At 31.9% G+C, this 19725-nt stretch overlaps 1 protein-coding gene and 1 long non-coding RNA gene across 2 annotated transcripts; both read right to left on the minus strand.

The window, feature by feature from the left end:
- Positions 1-1585: 1585 nt before the first annotated feature.
- Positions 1586-18527, minus strand: p2rx3b (purinergic receptor P2X, ligand-gated ion channel, 3b). Its single transcript, XM_056469460.1, has 12 exons — positions 18215-18527; positions 17190-17325; positions 16470-16541; positions 15001-15070; positions 14811-14904; positions 14654-14731; positions 14407-14548; positions 7936-8072; positions 6199-6292; positions 6048-6113; positions 3046-3123; positions 1586-2949 (listed from the first exon to the last, which is right to left on the minus strand). Exons 1-12 carry the CDS (start codon positions 18355-18357, stop codon positions 2821-2823), a joined length of 1239 nt encoding a protein of 412 aa, XP_056325435.1. The 5' UTR covers positions 18358-18527; the 3' UTR covers positions 1586-2820.
- On the minus strand, positions 10429-12551 carry LOC130238496 (uncharacterized). Its single transcript, XR_008838638.1, has 3 exons — positions 12520-12551; positions 12294-12383; positions 10429-11077 (listed from the first exon to the last, which is right to left on the minus strand). It is a non-coding gene; the product is annotated as an uncharacterized LOC130238496 (long non-coding RNA).
- Positions 18528-19725: the final 1198 nt, after the last annotated feature.

A 19725-nucleotide genomic window follows, 5' to 3' on the forward strand; every position in this document is an offset into this window, starting at 1 on the left:
AATTTACTTTTGAGGATTTTTTGGTTGAAAATGTAGTTGTTTAGATTGCAACTATGCAGTTTATTGATAAGGACAGTGCCTATTTTAAATATTTATAATTTCGGAAATCAGCCTGTCATACTAAGCAGAGCAAAGACAGTTATGCTACAAGATGGCGACAGAGACCGCATAATAAGCCCTTAGGGGAGAAAAACTCTGCACTTTTTTTGTATTTCAAACTACAGCTGATTAAATCATTATGAAACAAGTAAGTGACTTTCTAAGTCGATCTTTCTCTTTTATATGTTGTAGTGCTGTATTTATACCATAGTAATCTGGTAGTGTTTGCTTTGACTTTTTCGGGGTTAATTATTGTGGTCTCCCAATCGCAACAGAGAAATACTGGGAAATCTGCCAATCAGCAGCATTATAATCTTAAAATGTGAGCAAAATAACCTGTTTTGTCACCACTTTAGACATTACTCAAGAGAATCATTCAAATACTAGCTCTAAAGTGTTTTTAAGCGATGGTTTCTGCTGTTTTGACGTCAGCTGGAGATGTGAATGAATGGCGGAAGAAAGTAGTTCCTCAAGGGTTTTTAAGACTCTCTGTGTTTGATTTTCGTTTTTATAAACATGATTATGCCATCAAACTAAAAAAAAAAAAAAAAAAAAAAAAAAAAAAAAAAAATATATATATATATATATATATATATATATATATATATATATATATATATATATATATATATATATATGTGTGTGTGTGTGTGTGTGTGTGTGTGTGTAGACCTATTTATAGTCCATTTATGTACTATTTTGTTAAACAATCCTGTTTTAGACATGAAACCATGTTCGAAAATTCGAAATTAAAAAAATGTTGTTAAAAAAACTACAACATAAACAGTATTCTTTGGAACTGAATGTATCTAATGAGCTCAACCTGCTCACACAGATTAAACTTGGTACCTGATATTTGATTATTCAGGTTTCTTGTTTACTTGTAATACTTGTTTTTAAACATTAAATTAAATATTCTCTGACCTACTATCCACATTTTTATTTTGTACATAGTCTCTGATTATAAACTGATCTCAGGGAAAGGACATTGCCTCAAAGATACAGTACATTATAGCATATTTGGGTCTGATGAAATAAAATTAAAAATAGAGACTAGTCTGCACCAGTTCAATTTAAAGTAAATTTGTCGGGTTTACAAAATAGTACAATAGTAAACTGTCTTGCGCTCTCTAGTGGCTAATATGAGAAACGTAATGATGTCAAAATTTCTAAGAGATTAAAATAAAATAAATATTTCAAATATTTTTACATGTTTTAAGACAGTATTTGAAAAACTGTCATCTTTACCATGAACCACTAAGAGAAATTAATTTATTTACATTAGAAATGACAAGTGCATGTGTTTTTATTGCCCTGAACCTCTCAATGACCTGCATCAATATTTACAAGCATGTTGGAATTTGGTAATACAAACAAAAGTATAAAAGAAATCTAAAATCATGCAATTAAGTTTTCTTCCAAAAAAAAATCTATCATCACTTACTCACACTTTACTTTTGTCCTGTTGAACACAAAAAAAGCTCATTTGAATAATGTTGGAAAGCTGTAGCCACTAACTTCCATAGTAGGCCTATTTGTTTACTGTTGATATCAATGGTTACCAGCTTGATTAGGAACCACTTGAGGGATAGTAATTTGTGAGTAAATCTTTATTTGTGAGTAAACTATTTTTATTTTACAGTGTTTGATTTTTTAAAAAAACATAATAAACATACAACACATAAAACATACACAACTGCATGTGTATCTATTGAACAATCACATTATTAAACTGCTGTTGTGTAAAGGCCATGCAAACACTATAAGCATACATCGTAGAATTTAAGCACGTACTTAATGCTATTATTCACAAAATATAGTACTATTTTAGATATTTGATCAGTCATATAGTATATTTTGACCGAGTTTAATTTTAAGAAGTTTAGCATTTGGGCCATGGTTATAATTCAAATATTTTTCATGGTTAAGGAAAATGTAGGCCTATAATGTAATTGTTTAACGCTAGTTGGTGCGAATTATACATATATATAATCGAAAGGGTCATCCTTTTCGGTAATGTTTGGGAATTTGGTGAATCAAATATATGTATTTATTTACATTATATCTAAGTTATTAATAAAAACGTGTTTAAGTTTGCAGTGTTTAAGTGAATATGTCGTGTATTCTGCCCCACAAGTAGCCTATCCTCTGATTAACTATTTTAGAAGTTACTGAAGGTCAAATTATACGAACTATGCATCTAATTTGACATTATGTTTAGGCTGTATGTAAAAACAAACTCCTATTTTAGGAGAAAACAGTCTTTTGAACACTTACGATGTCTATCAGTGGTCCACATCTGCAGTTTCAGACGGTTGAATAAATATTTTTGGCGCGATTATGCATTCACAATGTTATGAACCGTTATAGGGGTGGTCAAGTGTTTATTTATATTATCTAATATTTTAATTAGTAATATTATTATTTAAAATACAGATCAGAGGGAACTATTTCTCAATATTAAAGGGCTGAGCCCCGTTCATCTTCTTTAGACGTTTTTCAGGGGGATCGAGTGTTAATTAGGAGGAGAGCTTAAACCACGCCCTCCCCCCCTGTAATTCGCACCCTGTCTTTAGTCTGTATTGTGTGTAAAGTGCAAGGATTAGTTCCGAATAATGCTAAATGAATAATGGCAATGATAAAGATTAATTAAGTGCGATGACTTGATGAAGAAATGAAAATGTGACAAATCAACTCATTTCAATCCTGCGATTAGCATTATTAGCTGTAACGTTCGATGGAAAAGGCGCCGGAGTCGTTGGAAAACTTCTCGTCGGTTTTGATGGACTGCTGGCTGTGGTCTCTGGTCCTGTACAGTGAACCAGAGCTCTGAATATGTGAATCTGACACCTAAAACAGAGCAAGAGAGACACGGTGAGGCAAAGTTTGTTTTCATAATAACGGGATTCATATAGGCTAATGTCATTAAAACGTTTTAAAGCAAACCTCTTCAAATTTCTTGGCCTTATACTGGTCTGCTCCTTTCAAGAAGTTCAGCAAAATGATGTCGCAAAGCACTGTACCCTAAAATAAAAATAAACAAACATGTAGAAAAATGTGTTCAGTCTAAAGGGTTTTTATGCTTGATATTTAATTTAGCCATATTTCTAAGATTTTACATGAATAATGTTCTGTGGCGAATTCTTTTCAGTATTAAACTACTATATTTTGGTCACCGTTTACAATAAGGTTTAATTAGTTGATGTAACCTTATTGTAACCTTAATGTAACTAATAATGACCTGTACAGCATTTAATAATCATAGTCCAACATTTACTAATGCATTATTAAAAAACAAATTCCTGTTGGTAACATTAGTTAATGCTCTGTGAGTAGGGCTGCAAAATATATCGTTTTAGTATCGATATCGCATTGTGCACATCGCCATAGTCATTGAGTATGAATTATAGTTGAGCAGGAACTACAGAATTGTATTTAATAGCTGTATTTATACAGAATTTCTAAATATTTAAGCAAAAAAAAAAAACTTACTTAGATTTTTTTTGTCCTGTTTATAAGCCATATATCTACATTTCAAAGCCAAATCAAGATTATTTCAATTACCCTACTGCCAAATAATTTAGCTTGCTTTAAGGAAAAACTTAATTTTGACTTATTTCTTCTGACAGTGAAAACAAAACAATGTTTTACTTGCTCTAAGAATTTTTTGATATTTGGACTTGAAATGAGACAAAACTAAATAAATAAGCATTTTATTTGCATTGTGATTATTCAGTTTCTCTACCTGAATACTGTTAGACTCCCCAGAAAACCATCAAATAGAGCTATTCAAACCATCTTGTGAAACTGTATTCATGTTGTAATATTTATCCGAAAAATAAAATATTGCATTATCAGATTTTTCCAATATCGTGCAGCCCTAACTGTGAATTAACATGACCTAATAATGTTTAACTAATGTAGGTTATGTATGTAGGGATGGGTTAAAATATATTTTTTAAAAACCTGTACAAGTCTGAATTTTTTATGGTTTTAAAAAATCTTACAATTGATTTTTTGAAAGTGTTTTACTAATGCATTGCATTTTTTAAATAAAAGTTTGCACACAATATGATAATTTCACTTTTATGTAGTTATAGAAAGAGTAAATTATTTGATCACTGATTTTTGAGACCAATTCTTTTATTTCTAATCAAAATATAATCAAAATGTCCTGTGCTCAATAAGTTGAAATGGAGACAGAACTGATGTCCTGAAAACTATATTCCAATAAAAAGCTTAATATGTTCTAGAAAATATGTGTTTCTCTGAAATTCCATAAAGTGTCTCTATTATTTAAGTTTATTATGTCTACACTGATCGATTGTTCCTGATAATCTGGGGCCAGACAGGCGGTTTGCTCAATTCCCACTTACTGTAGGTCATATTTCACAGGCTTTAGCTTTATCTGACATAAAATGAAGCAACTAAAGGAGTGGAAATGTTCAATTAAAAGTTAAAAAGCCTTTAATAAACTAATATGACCACATAAGTGCCTTCAAGGATTATTTTGATGCATTTAACTAACATATCATGCTTATTTGATTTAATTTGAGTGAAAGTGTCTGTCACACACACACACACACACGCGCACACACACACACACACACACACACACACACACCACACACACACACACACACACACACACACACACACACACACACACACACAACGCAGAATACAGTATAAGCTATTAAACAATTTTGTACTCAATTGAAACAAGTATGTGATTTGTTACTTTGTACAGCACATTGTACAGTATGTAAAATGATTCATTTATTAAACCCAAATGCTTTATATTTCAGAAATAAATATGATTTATGGGCGATGCAGTGGCGCAGTAGGTAGTGCTGTCGCCTCACAGCAAGAAGGTCACGAGTTCGAGCCTCGGCTGGGTCAGTTGGCGTTTCTGTGTGGAGTTTGCATGTTCTCCCTGCTTTCGTGTGGGTTTCCTCCAAAGTCCAAAGACATGCAGTACAGGTGAATTGGGTAGGCTAAATTGTCCGTAGTGTATGTGTGTATGTCTGAGTGTATGGATGTTCCCAAAGATGAGTTGTGGCTGGAAGGGCATCCGCTGCGTAAAACCGTGCTGGATAAGTTGGCGGTTCATTCCGCTGTGGCGACCCCGGATTAATAAAGGGACTAAGCCGAAAAGAAAATGAATAATTGAATATGATTTATACCAAAAAATATCTGCCTGTTTTATTAACTCCATTAGACCAAAGACATCTAATAAAGTGGGCATACCAAAACGTAAAAAAATGAGTTATTTGAAGCAGCCTATAGGAAACCTAAAATGATGACGCTTCTGGTGTAGTTGAAAATGCAGGACCTTAAGTAGTATTTTTAGTTCTGTCAATTTTTTTTAATAAGATGGCAATGTTACTAAGCATGGGTGCACAAACACATTAATAATTTAAGGGATTTACACCCATATCTAAATGTTATAGTGTGTAAGTGGCCATCGAAAATACCTGATATTTGCAATATTCATTTGATTTATAAGATTTAAATTAAATTTACTAGTATAACTATTGAGTATAATCTATTTAGCTTTATTTTTTATTATTTCAGAACGCAAGATGGTGAAAGTGCCACTGATGGATGACATCAAACTCAAGGTGAGTTTTCATGAATGTCAGTGTTTAGCGCATCTTTATTGTTGTTAAGTATGACATTATGACAACTGAGATCTTACAGTGTGACATGGGAGTCATTTTCACGCAGTTTGACATGCTAAAATTGTTTAGTAATATTAAAAATTGCACAGTGTGAGTCGGGTTTTAGGCAAAATACACTCCTCCAACCGTTAGTTTGCTGGCAGTGAAAAATGAGATGAGCCCCCCACTTAAAATTCATTTGTGAAATCAGTATCATCAGGCTGAAATGAAAGTCTGGGTTTGTGGGCTTCACAATGTTCATGCACAGAATATAAAAACACTTACCACACCAACAGAGGTGAAAGCAGCCACCATGTTGATTAGAGTTGGGATCATGTCAAATTTTCCTGCCTTTAAAGAGAAAATGTTTAAGCAACTACAAAAAAAAAAGTGGTACAAGTACAAGCTTCTTCAAAATTAATATAAAAACACTCACGTCTCCATTGACCAGCACATCAAATCTGATGGCGTAGGCTTTCAGCAGGGTGCGATACTCAGTTCCGTTCTCCATTTTAAAATACTTTGCGTACCTAAGAACAAAGATTTAGAGATGTTAGCAGATGGTTTTGATTCAGATTATCCAACCTAGACCTTTAATTGAATTTGTGCCTTTTTATATGCCTTTTAATTTTTTATACTGCAGTGTGTGGCCAATATAAAACTTTAGACAATTTTACACACTAGAAATTAGCTTGGTATGTGTATGTGGAGCAGGATTGTAAATTAAAGAGGTCTTGCGGGAAAAATAGCACCCAAATGAACAAAAATGCCCCTCAAATTCAAGAAAAGGAAAAAAAATGCTTTTGAACAATTAAAGTGGGGTTTATTCATAAACTAATTTCGAGAGGATCACGTGCTTATGATTTATCACAGCCGGTCACGTATTAAGCTAATCAGTATCATCCAATCATATGAGCCATAAGCTACTATAAATAACCACAGTTTTTAGTCCACTTCATCTTTGTTTGGAAGAAACCCCCCTTCCTCCCCATTTCTCCGGTTTCCTCCCACCATCCAAATATATACATCATGCATAACAATCAAGCATTTGTCTAGCCCCCTTTTTTTTCCTCACGTGTTCCCTTAGCTACTGCAGACGGGGAGTTCTGAAATCCACCGAGCTCAGGCTCCCCTCTCGCTCTGCAAACGGGAGGGGGCCCCGGGCTCGAGGATCCCTTGAGCTCGGGGCTCTCTCCCGGGACAGCATGCCAAACAAGCTTTTGATGAATCATCAGCTAAGTGTGAACTCTTGAAATAACAGTTATGGCTGTTCAAGCAAATGAACAGCTGAACGAACAAACAAATGAACTAATGAACACATAAATAAATGAATAAATAAATGAAGGAAACAAATGAATGAGCAAATGAAGCAATTAACAAATTAACTACTGAACAAATGAATGAACAAACAAATGAATGAGTAAATGAACAAACAAACTAATGAACAAATGAATGAATAAACAAATGAATGAATGAATGAATGAACGGACAAATCAACTAATGAATGAATGAATGGATGAACTAATGAATTAACAAATGGAGAATGAACAGACAAATGAACGAACAAACAAATGAACTCACAAACAAATAAATGAGTGAATATATGGGTGAAAGAATGGATAAGTGAACAAAGACTAATTAATGAACAAATGAATGAATGAAAGAACAAATTAACTAATGAATGAAGGAATGAAGAAATGAACTTATGAATTAATCGACTAACGAATTAATGAATGGAAAAATGAAAAAACTAATGAATGAATGAACAAATTACTGAATGAATGGGGAAACAATTGAATAAATGAATGAATGAATGGATGAATGAATTAACTAATGAATTAATGAATTGACAAAACGAATTAACTAATGTATGAATGAATCAATGAATGGGTAAACAAACAAACAAACAAATGGATAAACAAATGAACTAATGAATGAATGGATGAACAAATTAACTAATGAATTCATGAATGGACAAAACGAATTAACTAATGAATGAATGAATGGGTAAACAAACAAACAAACAAATGGATAAACAAATGAACTAATGAATGAATGAACAAACAAATGAATGAATGCAAATTTTAGAGCCTGATGTAGACAGCATCATTAGTAACCTGCTAAAAGCTAAACTTTAGGGTAAAATTAAAATATAAAGATAATATTCCAGAACCTGAAGTTGTATCCTGGAGAAACGGTGGTCTTCTCTGACATGGCGTCCAGACGGGTGAAGGAATAGGCAGGCTTACACTCATCATCTGCCTTGTCTAAATCACACACCCAGGCTATTTTTATTCCTATCACTCCCCCCTGAGAGAAAGACAGAGATAACACACAAATCCAATTTGACTTTGCACTTAAGGAGAAATATAGATGATGCCCTTTTCATAGATAGTTTTTTTACTCAATATAAGTGTTTGATATACACCTTCTATGAAGCCTATATGTATAATGCTTTATAAGGGTATAGTTAAAGTGATAGTTCACCCATTCACCCATTTTCCATTTGATCCAAATTTGTTTGAGTTTCTTTCTTCTGCTCAATGATATTAGAAGATATTCTGAAAAATGTTGGAAAGCAGCAGCCGTTGATTTCCATAATATTTTTTGTTCTTATTGTTTGTTGTCTTTCCACATTCTTCAGAATATCTTGCTTTGTGTTCAACAAAAGAAAGAAATTCCTAAACGTTTAGAAGCACTTGAGTGTGAGTAAATGATAAGGAACTTTTCATTTTTGAGTGAACTTCCCCTTTAATGCATTGCAATGCATGCATAAGCGTTTATGAACAAGTTTATAGTATGTTTACTTATCATATTAAAAATATATTATTTGATAATCATAACAACCGTCAAACAAGTATACTTGATGCATTATAATTCATTAGTGCATGCTTAACTGCATTTATGTCATTTTCAGCATAATAAAGTAAGCAATAAGTTGCACAAAAATAAAAAGAATTAAATATTACACAGTTTTTTAACCATTCAATATAGGTATTATATTTGGCAATCAATTCGAAAGTAGATGGATAAAATGATGCTTAGTTTAATTACTGCTAAGCTTATGCATGAAATGATACACTTTAAAGTTGGTTATAAAACCATATGCCTATATTATAAAATATGACTATATACATTCCTGTACATTCCTACATATTCTGTCCGTATACCCCCTCTTGCTCATTGAGATCTTATCACCTCAATTTACTCACCGTACCCAGAACATGCCTTAAAAAAGTGATCAAGCATTTGCAGTTGCTGGTCCTTAACTCTGGAACGCTCTACCAATTCACATTAGGCTTTCCCCCTCCAAGTCTGTTTTTAAGACCTATCTATTTTCTCTCGCTTTTAATACTCCTTGATCACTGTTTTACTGCTTTTATTTGTTAAATGTTTCTTTTATATTCTGCTTTCTTTGTCTTTGCTTCTATGTACAGCGCTTTGGTCAACTTTGGTTGTTTTTAAATGTGCTTTATAAATAAATATTGTATTGTTTATTGTATATACATTAAGAAAATATGCCTATATACACTTGAAGAGTTCAGAGGCAAAAACCAAGTGCCGTCTGAAATTTCCATTTGAAATGAGCGTCAGCATTCTTCAGACTCCTATGTTTATGTTGAGTTATTTCATTTTAAAGACCTTTAAAAGAGTGTATTCTTTGCCATAAACTTGAAGCTTACTGAACCCACACACAGGAGCCTGATATAAATGCTCATTTTTGAAGGAAATTTCAAATGGCTTTTAGAGATTTTTGCATCTGAACTCTTCACTTAGAAAATCCTAATAAAGCAATATAAATATTTCATCGAATGTTCTACCAACAGGTTTTATTTTGTAGAGCAGCCATTTCTTTGGCTTTTTAAAAGTCATTCCCAGTGGTAGAAAAAATACACTAAACTGTAAAAAATATCTGTTACGTAATAGTTTCTGTATTTTCTGATCACAAGTGTTTTCTGCACTGATAAAAATTTTCTGCTTCATTTACTTAAAAAATATAATGAATTTTTTTGCATAGCTTTATTATGTAGATAAAACAATACTAGGCCTTGTAGAACTTACTCAATTTTTATATTTGTCGAAATAAAATTTTCACATAAACTTAACTTAATTTTTCTATTTCTCTAACCATTATTTTGTGTGTGGGATCTACATAACCTAATGAGTTATAAACTTGCATTTTGTATTGAAACCAACATCTTTTTTAAAATTGTCTATATTACAAATTTTAAGTAGGAGTAGACTACTCATACAAAATATTACATAAAGCTGGCAAATTTTGTAAAGAAATGACAGGATATGTGAAAAATTACAGGTTTTATTTTTTCATTTTTTTTCTTCAATATACATTTCAACATACCAATTTTTTACTCTGTCAAAACATATACAATGATAGGATACAAAGGATGTAATATGGATGGTTCAGACTATTTTCTCTACAATAGTGCTTGTGTTTATTAATCATTAACTGCAACTAAAACAGTAACATAAGCATTGTAAACAAGCAAGTAAAAAATCTTCACAGAAAACTAAACTTTTTTTGGATTTTTTTTTTTAATGCATCCTACTAAACGTATGCACTATATTAACTGGTAATGTTGTAGATCAAATAACATTTAGACTGTGTAAAAAACAAAAAAAAAAAAACTCACTTCACAAGCACAGGGATAGTTCACCCAAAAATAGAAATTCTGTCATCATTTTCTCACCCTTTACTTGTTTCAAACTTTTTTGTGTTCTGTTGAACACAAAGATTAGTTTTTTTTCCTACTGTGGAAGTCAATGGTTACAGAATAAGCTTTCTTTCAATAATTTTCTTTAGTGTTCAACAGAAGAAAGAATTTTTATTAATATTTTTTTGGTGAACTAACCCACAAGTATGGTCCAAATGTGAAAATGTAATTTCAAAAAAGTGCTTTTGGTAAACCTGAAGAATCTGAACAGTACAATTTAACTGAAGTGACCCAACAAAATCCCGCTACTATCAACAATGTCTGTATGGCTTTTAGGCCAATAAGCTGACCTTGAGATTGTGGACGTTGGGGAACATGTTACTGTTTGTCATCAAGCTTGAAGAAGCTCTTATGAAAGACCTCAAAGTTGTATTTGAGTTTCTTTGGACAGTTTAGTTCCAGTGCATAAATGCGGCTCAAGAGGTACAGTAGGTGCAAGAATCTGCTCCAAAAAGTACATCTCTCTACGGCTATTTCAGCTTTCTTGTGACCTTCATCCCTGGATTGGTTGTCCACAAACATGTTGGAAACAAGGGAACTGAAATGCTCTTGAATGGTTATGGAATCGCAGTCATCTCAAACCTGTAAAAAAAAAAAACAGAAATAATTAAAATTCTAATATATATGCTAATGTAATGAGTGCACATAGTTGTTCATAGTATTGTACATAGTTTGCTGTCCCTCTGAACAAAGATATGGAACCTATATAAATATATATATATATATATATATATATATATATATATATATATATATATATATATATATATATACTATGCTAAGATATTTTATTTAAACTGTAAAATTTACTTAATCCACACAGCAAAAACATAGCTTAAATTATTAAAACAGCCCCCTGCAAAAGTTTACACACCCTTGGCTTTTCTACGTTATGGTGGTTGTTCATGAGTCTCTTGTTTGTTCTGAACAGTTAAACTGACCGCTGTTCTTTAGAAAAATCCTTCATGTCCTGCAGATTGTTCAGTTTTTCATCAGCAGATTTGAACCCTTTCCAGCAGTGACTGTATGAATTTGAGATTCATCTTTTCACTCTGAGGATGATTGAGGGACATAAACACAACTGTTAAAAAAGGTTTAAATGCTCACTGATGCTTCAGAAGGATTTACAGGACATTAAAAGCCAGGAGTGAAACTTCTTATTTTATTTAAATATCATTTTTAAATATCATATTTTACTTTAAAAAAACAGAAAATACTTGCATATTTCCCAAAAGGCTAATTGTAATTTACCTTATTATTTAGATTCTAAAAGTTTTCACCAGCCGGCTCTTACTGCCTTGCATTTACTTCTGGAGCATCAGTGAGTGTTGAACCTTTTTAATAGCTTTGTTTGAGTCGCTCGATCATCCTCAGAGTGAAAAAACTGAAAGACAAATCCCACAGTCATAGGATCACTGCTGAAAATGGTTCAAATCTGCAGAAGGTGCTGAAAAACCGAAGAATGTGCAGGACATTTAGGACAGGATTTAACTTTTCAGAGGAGTTTAACTTTTCAGTACAAACATAAGACTGATGACCATCTATCACAAAGCAGAAAAGACACTCGTAGATCATCAGGAAACCACAAACCATATTAAAAACCAATGTGTGTAAACTTTTGTGGGGGCTATTTTAATATTTTGAGCTAGGTTTTTGTTTTTTGAACTATATGTAAACATCTTGTATGAAAAATGTTACTCAAAACAGTGCTAAATAAAAAATAACATGCATTTTGTATATGATCCCACTTATTTTGTTAAAAGTTTTCACATGAATAGAAAAAAATATGTTCTTTTACCTGGTAGTCCTTGATAAACTCTGTCTTTTTACCAAGGAAGAGTATTAAGCCTCTGATAACAGTTTATCTTCGGGAGTCAATGCTGTTATCCTACAAATATATAACAGGACATATTAAAAATTGCCACCATTGACTTATCTTCCACCTGTCCAAATGTGAATTTAATGCACTGCAATCAGCTTATAAACAGTTAACACAATAAACCAATTTCTTAAACATTACATACCGTTATCGAGTGCAGTTGTCAAGTGAATCACCTGTAGGGACAGTGTGTAATGATAATTAACTGACCAATGCAATAATCCAAATCCATAGCAAATAGTTTAACTAATAAAATTTAATTTAAATGGTTATCTAAAAATGTAGTGAAATAAAAACAAACATTTTTCTCAGCATTTTAAAAGGAGAGAACAAAGATGCTGAAACTAGCACTGGGTATCTGAGGCACTTTTATTATTATACTTCAATTTGCTAGCCTGGCTTGCATAATAACTAACATGATTTTTATCATTATCTGACTTTAAATAATGTTTGAAAAGAGGGCTTAAGACCAGGGAGAGCTTCTCTGAAAGGCCCTTTACATGTAATTTAAGTTAAAGAACATAAAACCATCATCTTGACAGAATATTTTTCAAATGTGAGAATGAATCAGTGTTTCTCCAAACATGTACATTTTTGTTCTAACAGATACCATCAATGCAGCTCAAATAGTGAGCACAAATAAATCAAAGCATAGTTGCATACAAATATTATGTAGGCCTACTCATTTTTATTACATTGAAGATAAAATAATGATGAATTATTTTGGACTCCTGACATAAATTAAGAAGTTAATGTCACTGCAACATATGACATAAACAGTCTGGTCAAATATTCAAGCTAGATTCTTGTGTAAAGAGGTTAAAATGAAAGAATCTAATTACTAATCCTGCTCAAAAAATGCAATCTAACATTATTTTACACTACATGCATTATTTTATAGTCAGATTTGCAAAAGTGTCAACTTAGAGTAAAAATAAATCCGCCATTTGCATTAGCACATGCAGCAAGCAACTAACTGCCACGTACCAGCTTACCGTTTATGTTAATAAATCCATATAAAAAACAGTTCTTTACAGTTTACAGCTGTCTTTGTTTCTGTACAATGTCAAAACTGTTGTAAAACAAATGTTAATGAACCTATAACTAATAACTTGATTCTTACCTTATTTCGTCCGCATGTTCTTCTTCTTTCAAATGGGGTTTCCCAGCCAAAGACGAAGGGGAATAGTTATTTTGTAAATTAAACAAGGTTATGTTATGTTGTCTATGAGTACAACAAATGTTTGTCTGAGATTACTTATTAAAAGTGAGTAAATAAAAAAAATGCACAATGTCTTGTGTTTTGAACAAACCCTGGTGAATTCAAAACTGCATAATTTCATGTAAAGCTACGAACTTAACATTTTTTGTTGATTTCACTAATTAAACCACATAGTATTTACAAACTCTCAGAATCATTTTTATCAGTGTGTTTATTTATGGTTGTGAATTGCATTATGGGATGTTGATCTCTGCTCTGTTGACTTTTAATGTTGAAAATTACACTCTACAGTTGAACAAAGTGACCTTTATTGACATTTACTAGATGGAACAATATAATGTATGAGAAATAATATTTTGAGAAATAAGTCTGTAATATAACAGAAAATGTACTGGCAGTTTATTACAAGGCTTTTGTACTGTGATATACAACATCAACCAAGACAATATAACACTTTAAACTATTACAAATGTTAATAAAAGTCACTTATTCAAACTTTTTAAGGTTAAAATTTGTTTAAAGATCTCATAATGCAACTCAAAAACATATATAAATGAGGGAAAAATAAAAAACAAAAACATGAAGAAAAAAAAACTGCCAATTTACAGACATTTTTTACAGTTCAACTGGGTAAATTACATTTCAAATTTATTTTTATAAATATGATTGATAGAAATTGTTACTTAAAGGAATTTCACACCCAAAAGGGTGAATACTGTTCACTGTGCATCCAGCACGCACTTTTACATATGTGAAGATATAGACAATACAAGGAAGAAAGAAATGGAGAAAATTGTAAAAACAACTCACTTTTGTAGCAAGAGTTGTAAAGTTTTGCTGGGCGAATCGGATCACATCCCCCACTTTGAATATCGGACAATACATGTTCCTCTCAAAGTCAAAATTACATCCCTTTATGTATGAACTGTTGATGTTGGCCAAAAAGTTTCCCCTGAAAGGAATAAAAGTAAACCCATCAATGACAAACAGATATTCATCTGAAATATTAATGAAACAAACACTTTTAAAGGATCTATGTATGATAATTTGGCATTACTTGGTGAAGTTAAAACGTGGGAAGCGAATGCTGTTCTTGATAAATATGGTGAAGTTCTCCACCTCCATCATGGGCTTTCTGAGCAAGGTAGAAGAAATGATCCTTTCAGACAAGCATTTACAAATCTTTTCAGTTGTTCATTAGCATACAGACTTACGGCTGGACTTCGTCAATCTCTGCAGGGCACCATCCTTTGATCTCACAAGTTTTTTGGGTAGTATTAAAGTGCACACACCGTCCTGTCAGCAACCCTTAAAACAGAAACAACATATATAGACCTTACTTAAAAAATATATATATATGTATATATATCTTAATTTGATCCAGAATTCTACACTCAAACTTACCATTACTAGATGGTTTTGTCATCAGCTGCTTACATTTATTGTCATTCTCACATTTGAATTTCACCTCACTCTATAAAGAAACACACACATGAAAACACACATCAATTTCACACTGCAGTGGCAGATTGGTGTCTTAACACAGAGGCTGCTCAGAGGTGGCATGCATGCATTTACAAAGCTTAATATTGTGATAGGCTGAGGTGGTATTTAGGTGTATTTATTCTTTCGAGTTTTCTCTAGCTAAATTAAATAAATCTTTGAAATAACAGGACAAAATACCACTAAAATGTCAATAAAATGCCCCTCACTTCTTTGCCCCCCTAATACACCCCCCACACTCCTCTAACTAATACTCCTCACAATCACTGCACTGTTTAACATTTGCACATTTAAAATTTGCACATATTCACTGCACTACATTGCACTGATTCACTTATTTGAACTGTACATACCCACTGCACATGGACATTTGTAATCATGTACACCCACTGTGCATGTACATTTGTAATTATGTTTATCTATCTGCACACTTCTGATTATTAATAGCAACCTGTACAAATATTCATTTATTGTTAATCTCTGTTCATAGCTAATACAACCTGTATATAATGTTCATAGTACATCCATCTGTAAATATCACCATAGTTTTTCTATAACTTTGATCAACATCAAAAAGTGTCACTGCTGAAATTAAGATCTCAATACAATTCAAAAGCACAATTTAAAAGGAAAATATCTGTGGTAAGCTGTTAATTAATATATAAATGACAGACAATATAGTTGATTAGAAAGCAAACTCTAAAAGAAAAAAGAAAAGAATAATTTGGTATTATCTGACATTGCTGTGAATAATTTATAAGCAGGGAAGGATTTAACTAATAAGCAATAAGTGGGCATTTTGGAAAATCTGGGGGTCCCCAATAAATACCTAGAATTTTCTATGAATTATAGACTATATTGCATAATTTTCTATCATATTTTGTAAGGCGAGGGTCTAAAAAGTCACATTTTTACACAATTTTAACATAATTTATGACATCCGTGCAAATGTCCAGCTGTCAAATCAGATGAGGATTTAGTTTTGAAACAAAAAATGTATTTATTTATTATTTTTAGTTGTGAAATCATTTTAGGAAAACAATTCATTTAATATGTACAGACTGCATTAAGAAACAAATGTAGACGATTGAGTGGTATAAAAAGACAAATAAAATTACAAAGGGTAAAAATAATTACCTAAACTTGCAGTTATAAAAATAACTAAAATAACTAAACAAATAGCTAAAATAACCCAAATAACTAAATTCGGCTCTGCTTTTAAGTAGGCTAACCATTCAATTCATAAAAAATAGTCCTATACCTCTAACAGGATCATGTGCTTTTCAAATATCAGGCTATTAATCACAGGTACCTTTTAAGGAATTTGACAACGTAATCTAGATTACATGTAATCAATTACTCTCACTCACCTCTGGACAGTTTCCCTGAACTTGGTTTTCTGTGGTGATAAGTTTAGTGATGACGCAGAACACTGACGCCCCCTGGCGGATACATACATTTAACACATACACTGTTAATTGCGTATAAAATGACAAAATCACCCTTATTACGAAGGATTTAGCACATTAATTAAGGGATTAGCAAATAAATGATCCTAAAAGGAAAAGTTTAATTAGATTTAAATAACTTTTGGCGACAATTTTACCTAAAAAAATAGCACATTCTAACAGCATGTTGTGTATATAACATATAGGCCTAGTACACACATTCAGAAATTGTTTGGAAACTTCATTAGGTGTGACATAATCACATGTAAAAAGTAATCCCCAAATGAAGATTTAATTTGATTTAACTAACTTTTGGTGCCAATTTTGCCTCAAAAAATAGAACGCTTAACCATAGCATGTTGCAAATATAGGCCTAGTACACACATTCATAAACTGTTTGAAAACATGTATTCTGCTAAATACTGTTGATATTTACTTGAGTACGTGTGACAGAATAATAACCATATGTAAATAGTTTCCCCAAAGAAAGATTTTATTAGATTTATTTAACTTTTTGCGACAATTTTGCCTCAAAATATAGCACACTCTTCCTACAGCAATGTTGCGTACACATATATAAGCCTACGCATTTTAAGAAATGGTTTGGAAACATGTATTCTGCTAAATACTGTAGATATTTACTTGAGTAGGTGTGACATAATCCGCCACATCCATGATGCGGTTGTTGTACTCTCCAAAGCCTTTTACTTTAGTCATGACTGAAGACTCGATGGCCGTGTCTCTTACTTGATATGCTTTCTCATACAAAAACACCCAGCTGAGGGAGGAGGGGTAAAGGGTGGAAATAGAGAAAGAAAGAGACAGAAGGACAAAAAAAAAAAATACAATAAACTCTATTTAAAAAAATACAAAGCAATTAAACACATTCATTTTCACTTTCTTTAATCTTTATTGCTCATAAATATAACAAATATATGCTGATAGGTTGTACATAATGGTTTTCATCTATTTTTTTTACCTAAACAAAAGGTGATTTTTACTCTCTTCAAACTATTTTAAAATAAATTTTTAATCCATGAATTATGCCATCACAGAAAGACATACAGTACTGTCCAACATTGAATTTCAATGCAATGCAATTTAATGCAATATATATATTTATATATATATATATATATATATATATATATATATATATATATATATATATATATATATATATATATATATATATATATATATATATATATATATATATATATAACTGGGTTTGTTTTGAATTTGTCAGGACTCAGCACTCAAAAAGAACAATTTTTTATTTTTTACCTATTTTAATAATCTTAAAAACTATTCTCTTTTGAAATATAAAGGTCCTACACTGAAAAAAAAATATTCAAACATGATTCCTTGGATTTACTAAATTTTTTTAAGTAAGTGGTTGTAAACAGTTTATTTGGGCTGAATTTAAACAAATAAATGTAGTTGAACATAACTAAATTTAATTTGTATGTTTAAATTCAACAAATATAAATAGTTTGCAACAATTTTGTAGACATAATTTTTTTTTTCAGTGTATGGTTATTAAAAGTTTCTTAATGGAACCACGGATGCCAATAAAAACCCCTTAAAAACAAACATTTTATTTTAAAAGTGCATTTTAAATCTGTAAAATTCCACTGTAAAAAACAAATCAAAAAAGCTCTCACCCAATGAAGTATGTGATGATGAGGAGTTGCACGACTCGGTTGATGATGCCGATAGTCCAGCTCTTTACCACCACAGACTTGGTAGTCTCATATGTAAAAAAATCTGTTATACAGGTCCACATTTTTCCAGAGCACTGCTGCATTCACAAAAATTACACTCCGGGTGTATCAATATATTTGTGTGATTTTGCAATTAAGAATATATAATCAATGCTGGTGGTGAGTCCGTCCAGTTGCTTTATCCTGCTTTTTGTAGATAAAAGTCCAAAACCTCTTCAATAATCCTCTGTGTTTGTTTGCCTATTAATATTACCCCACATCTTAAGACCTGATGTTTCACAAAAGACCTCTCTCTCTCTTTCTCTCTTAGTCCCTCCCTCATATCCTCCCTCTTCTCAGTTATTCTATCCTTTCCTCACATATAAAATTTACATTTTACACTCTTAGAAGATGCTTTTTTACTAAGCGACTTATAAAAGTGGCCAAAATCAAATTAGTGACAAGAAGTAAACTTTTAGTCCCTTAAGTTACATCTCGTAATGTACATAAGCATATCACTAACTACACAACAGAATCAGATGGAGGTTGTGTGTTAGCGGTGCAAGAAAATGCTAAATGCTAAGTGTGTAAGAAATCTGGAGAAGGTGAAGCTTGCTGACTGACACAATCTTTATGATCTCAATAACAGCACGATGTAAAAAATTCTGTTTAATGGAAGCTCCATTAGTGTTGCATTAAACAACTAGATTACACTCATGTAGTCTTTTCCCATGAGGTCATGGACCGTATATAGCCATTTGCAATATCAGTTAGTTATCTAAACATTTCTCTTCTGGTGATGGATTTCGTATGCTTTAAGGGCACAGGATATAAAATTAGGATCCCCAATGCTGTATGTACAAAAACATTAATGATAAGCTCTAAAAGTTCTTAGTTGTTTCAACACAATTGTGAGTCTAATGTTGATAAACCCAACTGTTGGGGAAAATTTGTATTAATTTAAAGACATTTTTAAACAATCGTGGCTGGATTTGTCCATTTTTGGCCTAAATTTGGGTAGTGAAAATCAAAAATTTTAAGAGCATATTATCTTTAACAATACCCTGTTATTGGTTGTAATTATTTCAAATAAAAATAAGCTGTATTAATAAAAAAGTGCATATTGTTAGTAATATTAACATTTATCTGTTTTAGTAAAAGGCCAGGTTTTCAAAATATTTATTTCAAAGAATTTATGCTAACCAAGGCTGGATTTACCTGCAAAAAAATTGCAATTATTTACCATTATTAATATTTAAAAGAACTGTTATAAACAAACAATCACCGGCCACTTTATTAGGTACACCTTGCTAGTACTGGATTGGACCCTTTTTGCCTTCAGAACTGCCTTAATCCTTCGTGGCATAGATTCAACAAGATACTGGAAATATTCCTCAGAGATTTTGGTCCATATTGACATGATAGCATCATGCAGATTTGTCTGCTGCACATCCATGATGCGAATCTTTTGT

The sequence above is a fragment of the Danio aesculapii genome, chromosome 1 (genome assembly GCF_903798145.1).
Source record: "Danio aesculapii chromosome 1, fDanAes4.1, whole genome shotgun sequence".
Taxonomy (NCBI): domain Eukaryota; kingdom Metazoa; phylum Chordata; class Actinopteri; order Cypriniformes; family Danionidae; genus Danio; species Danio aesculapii.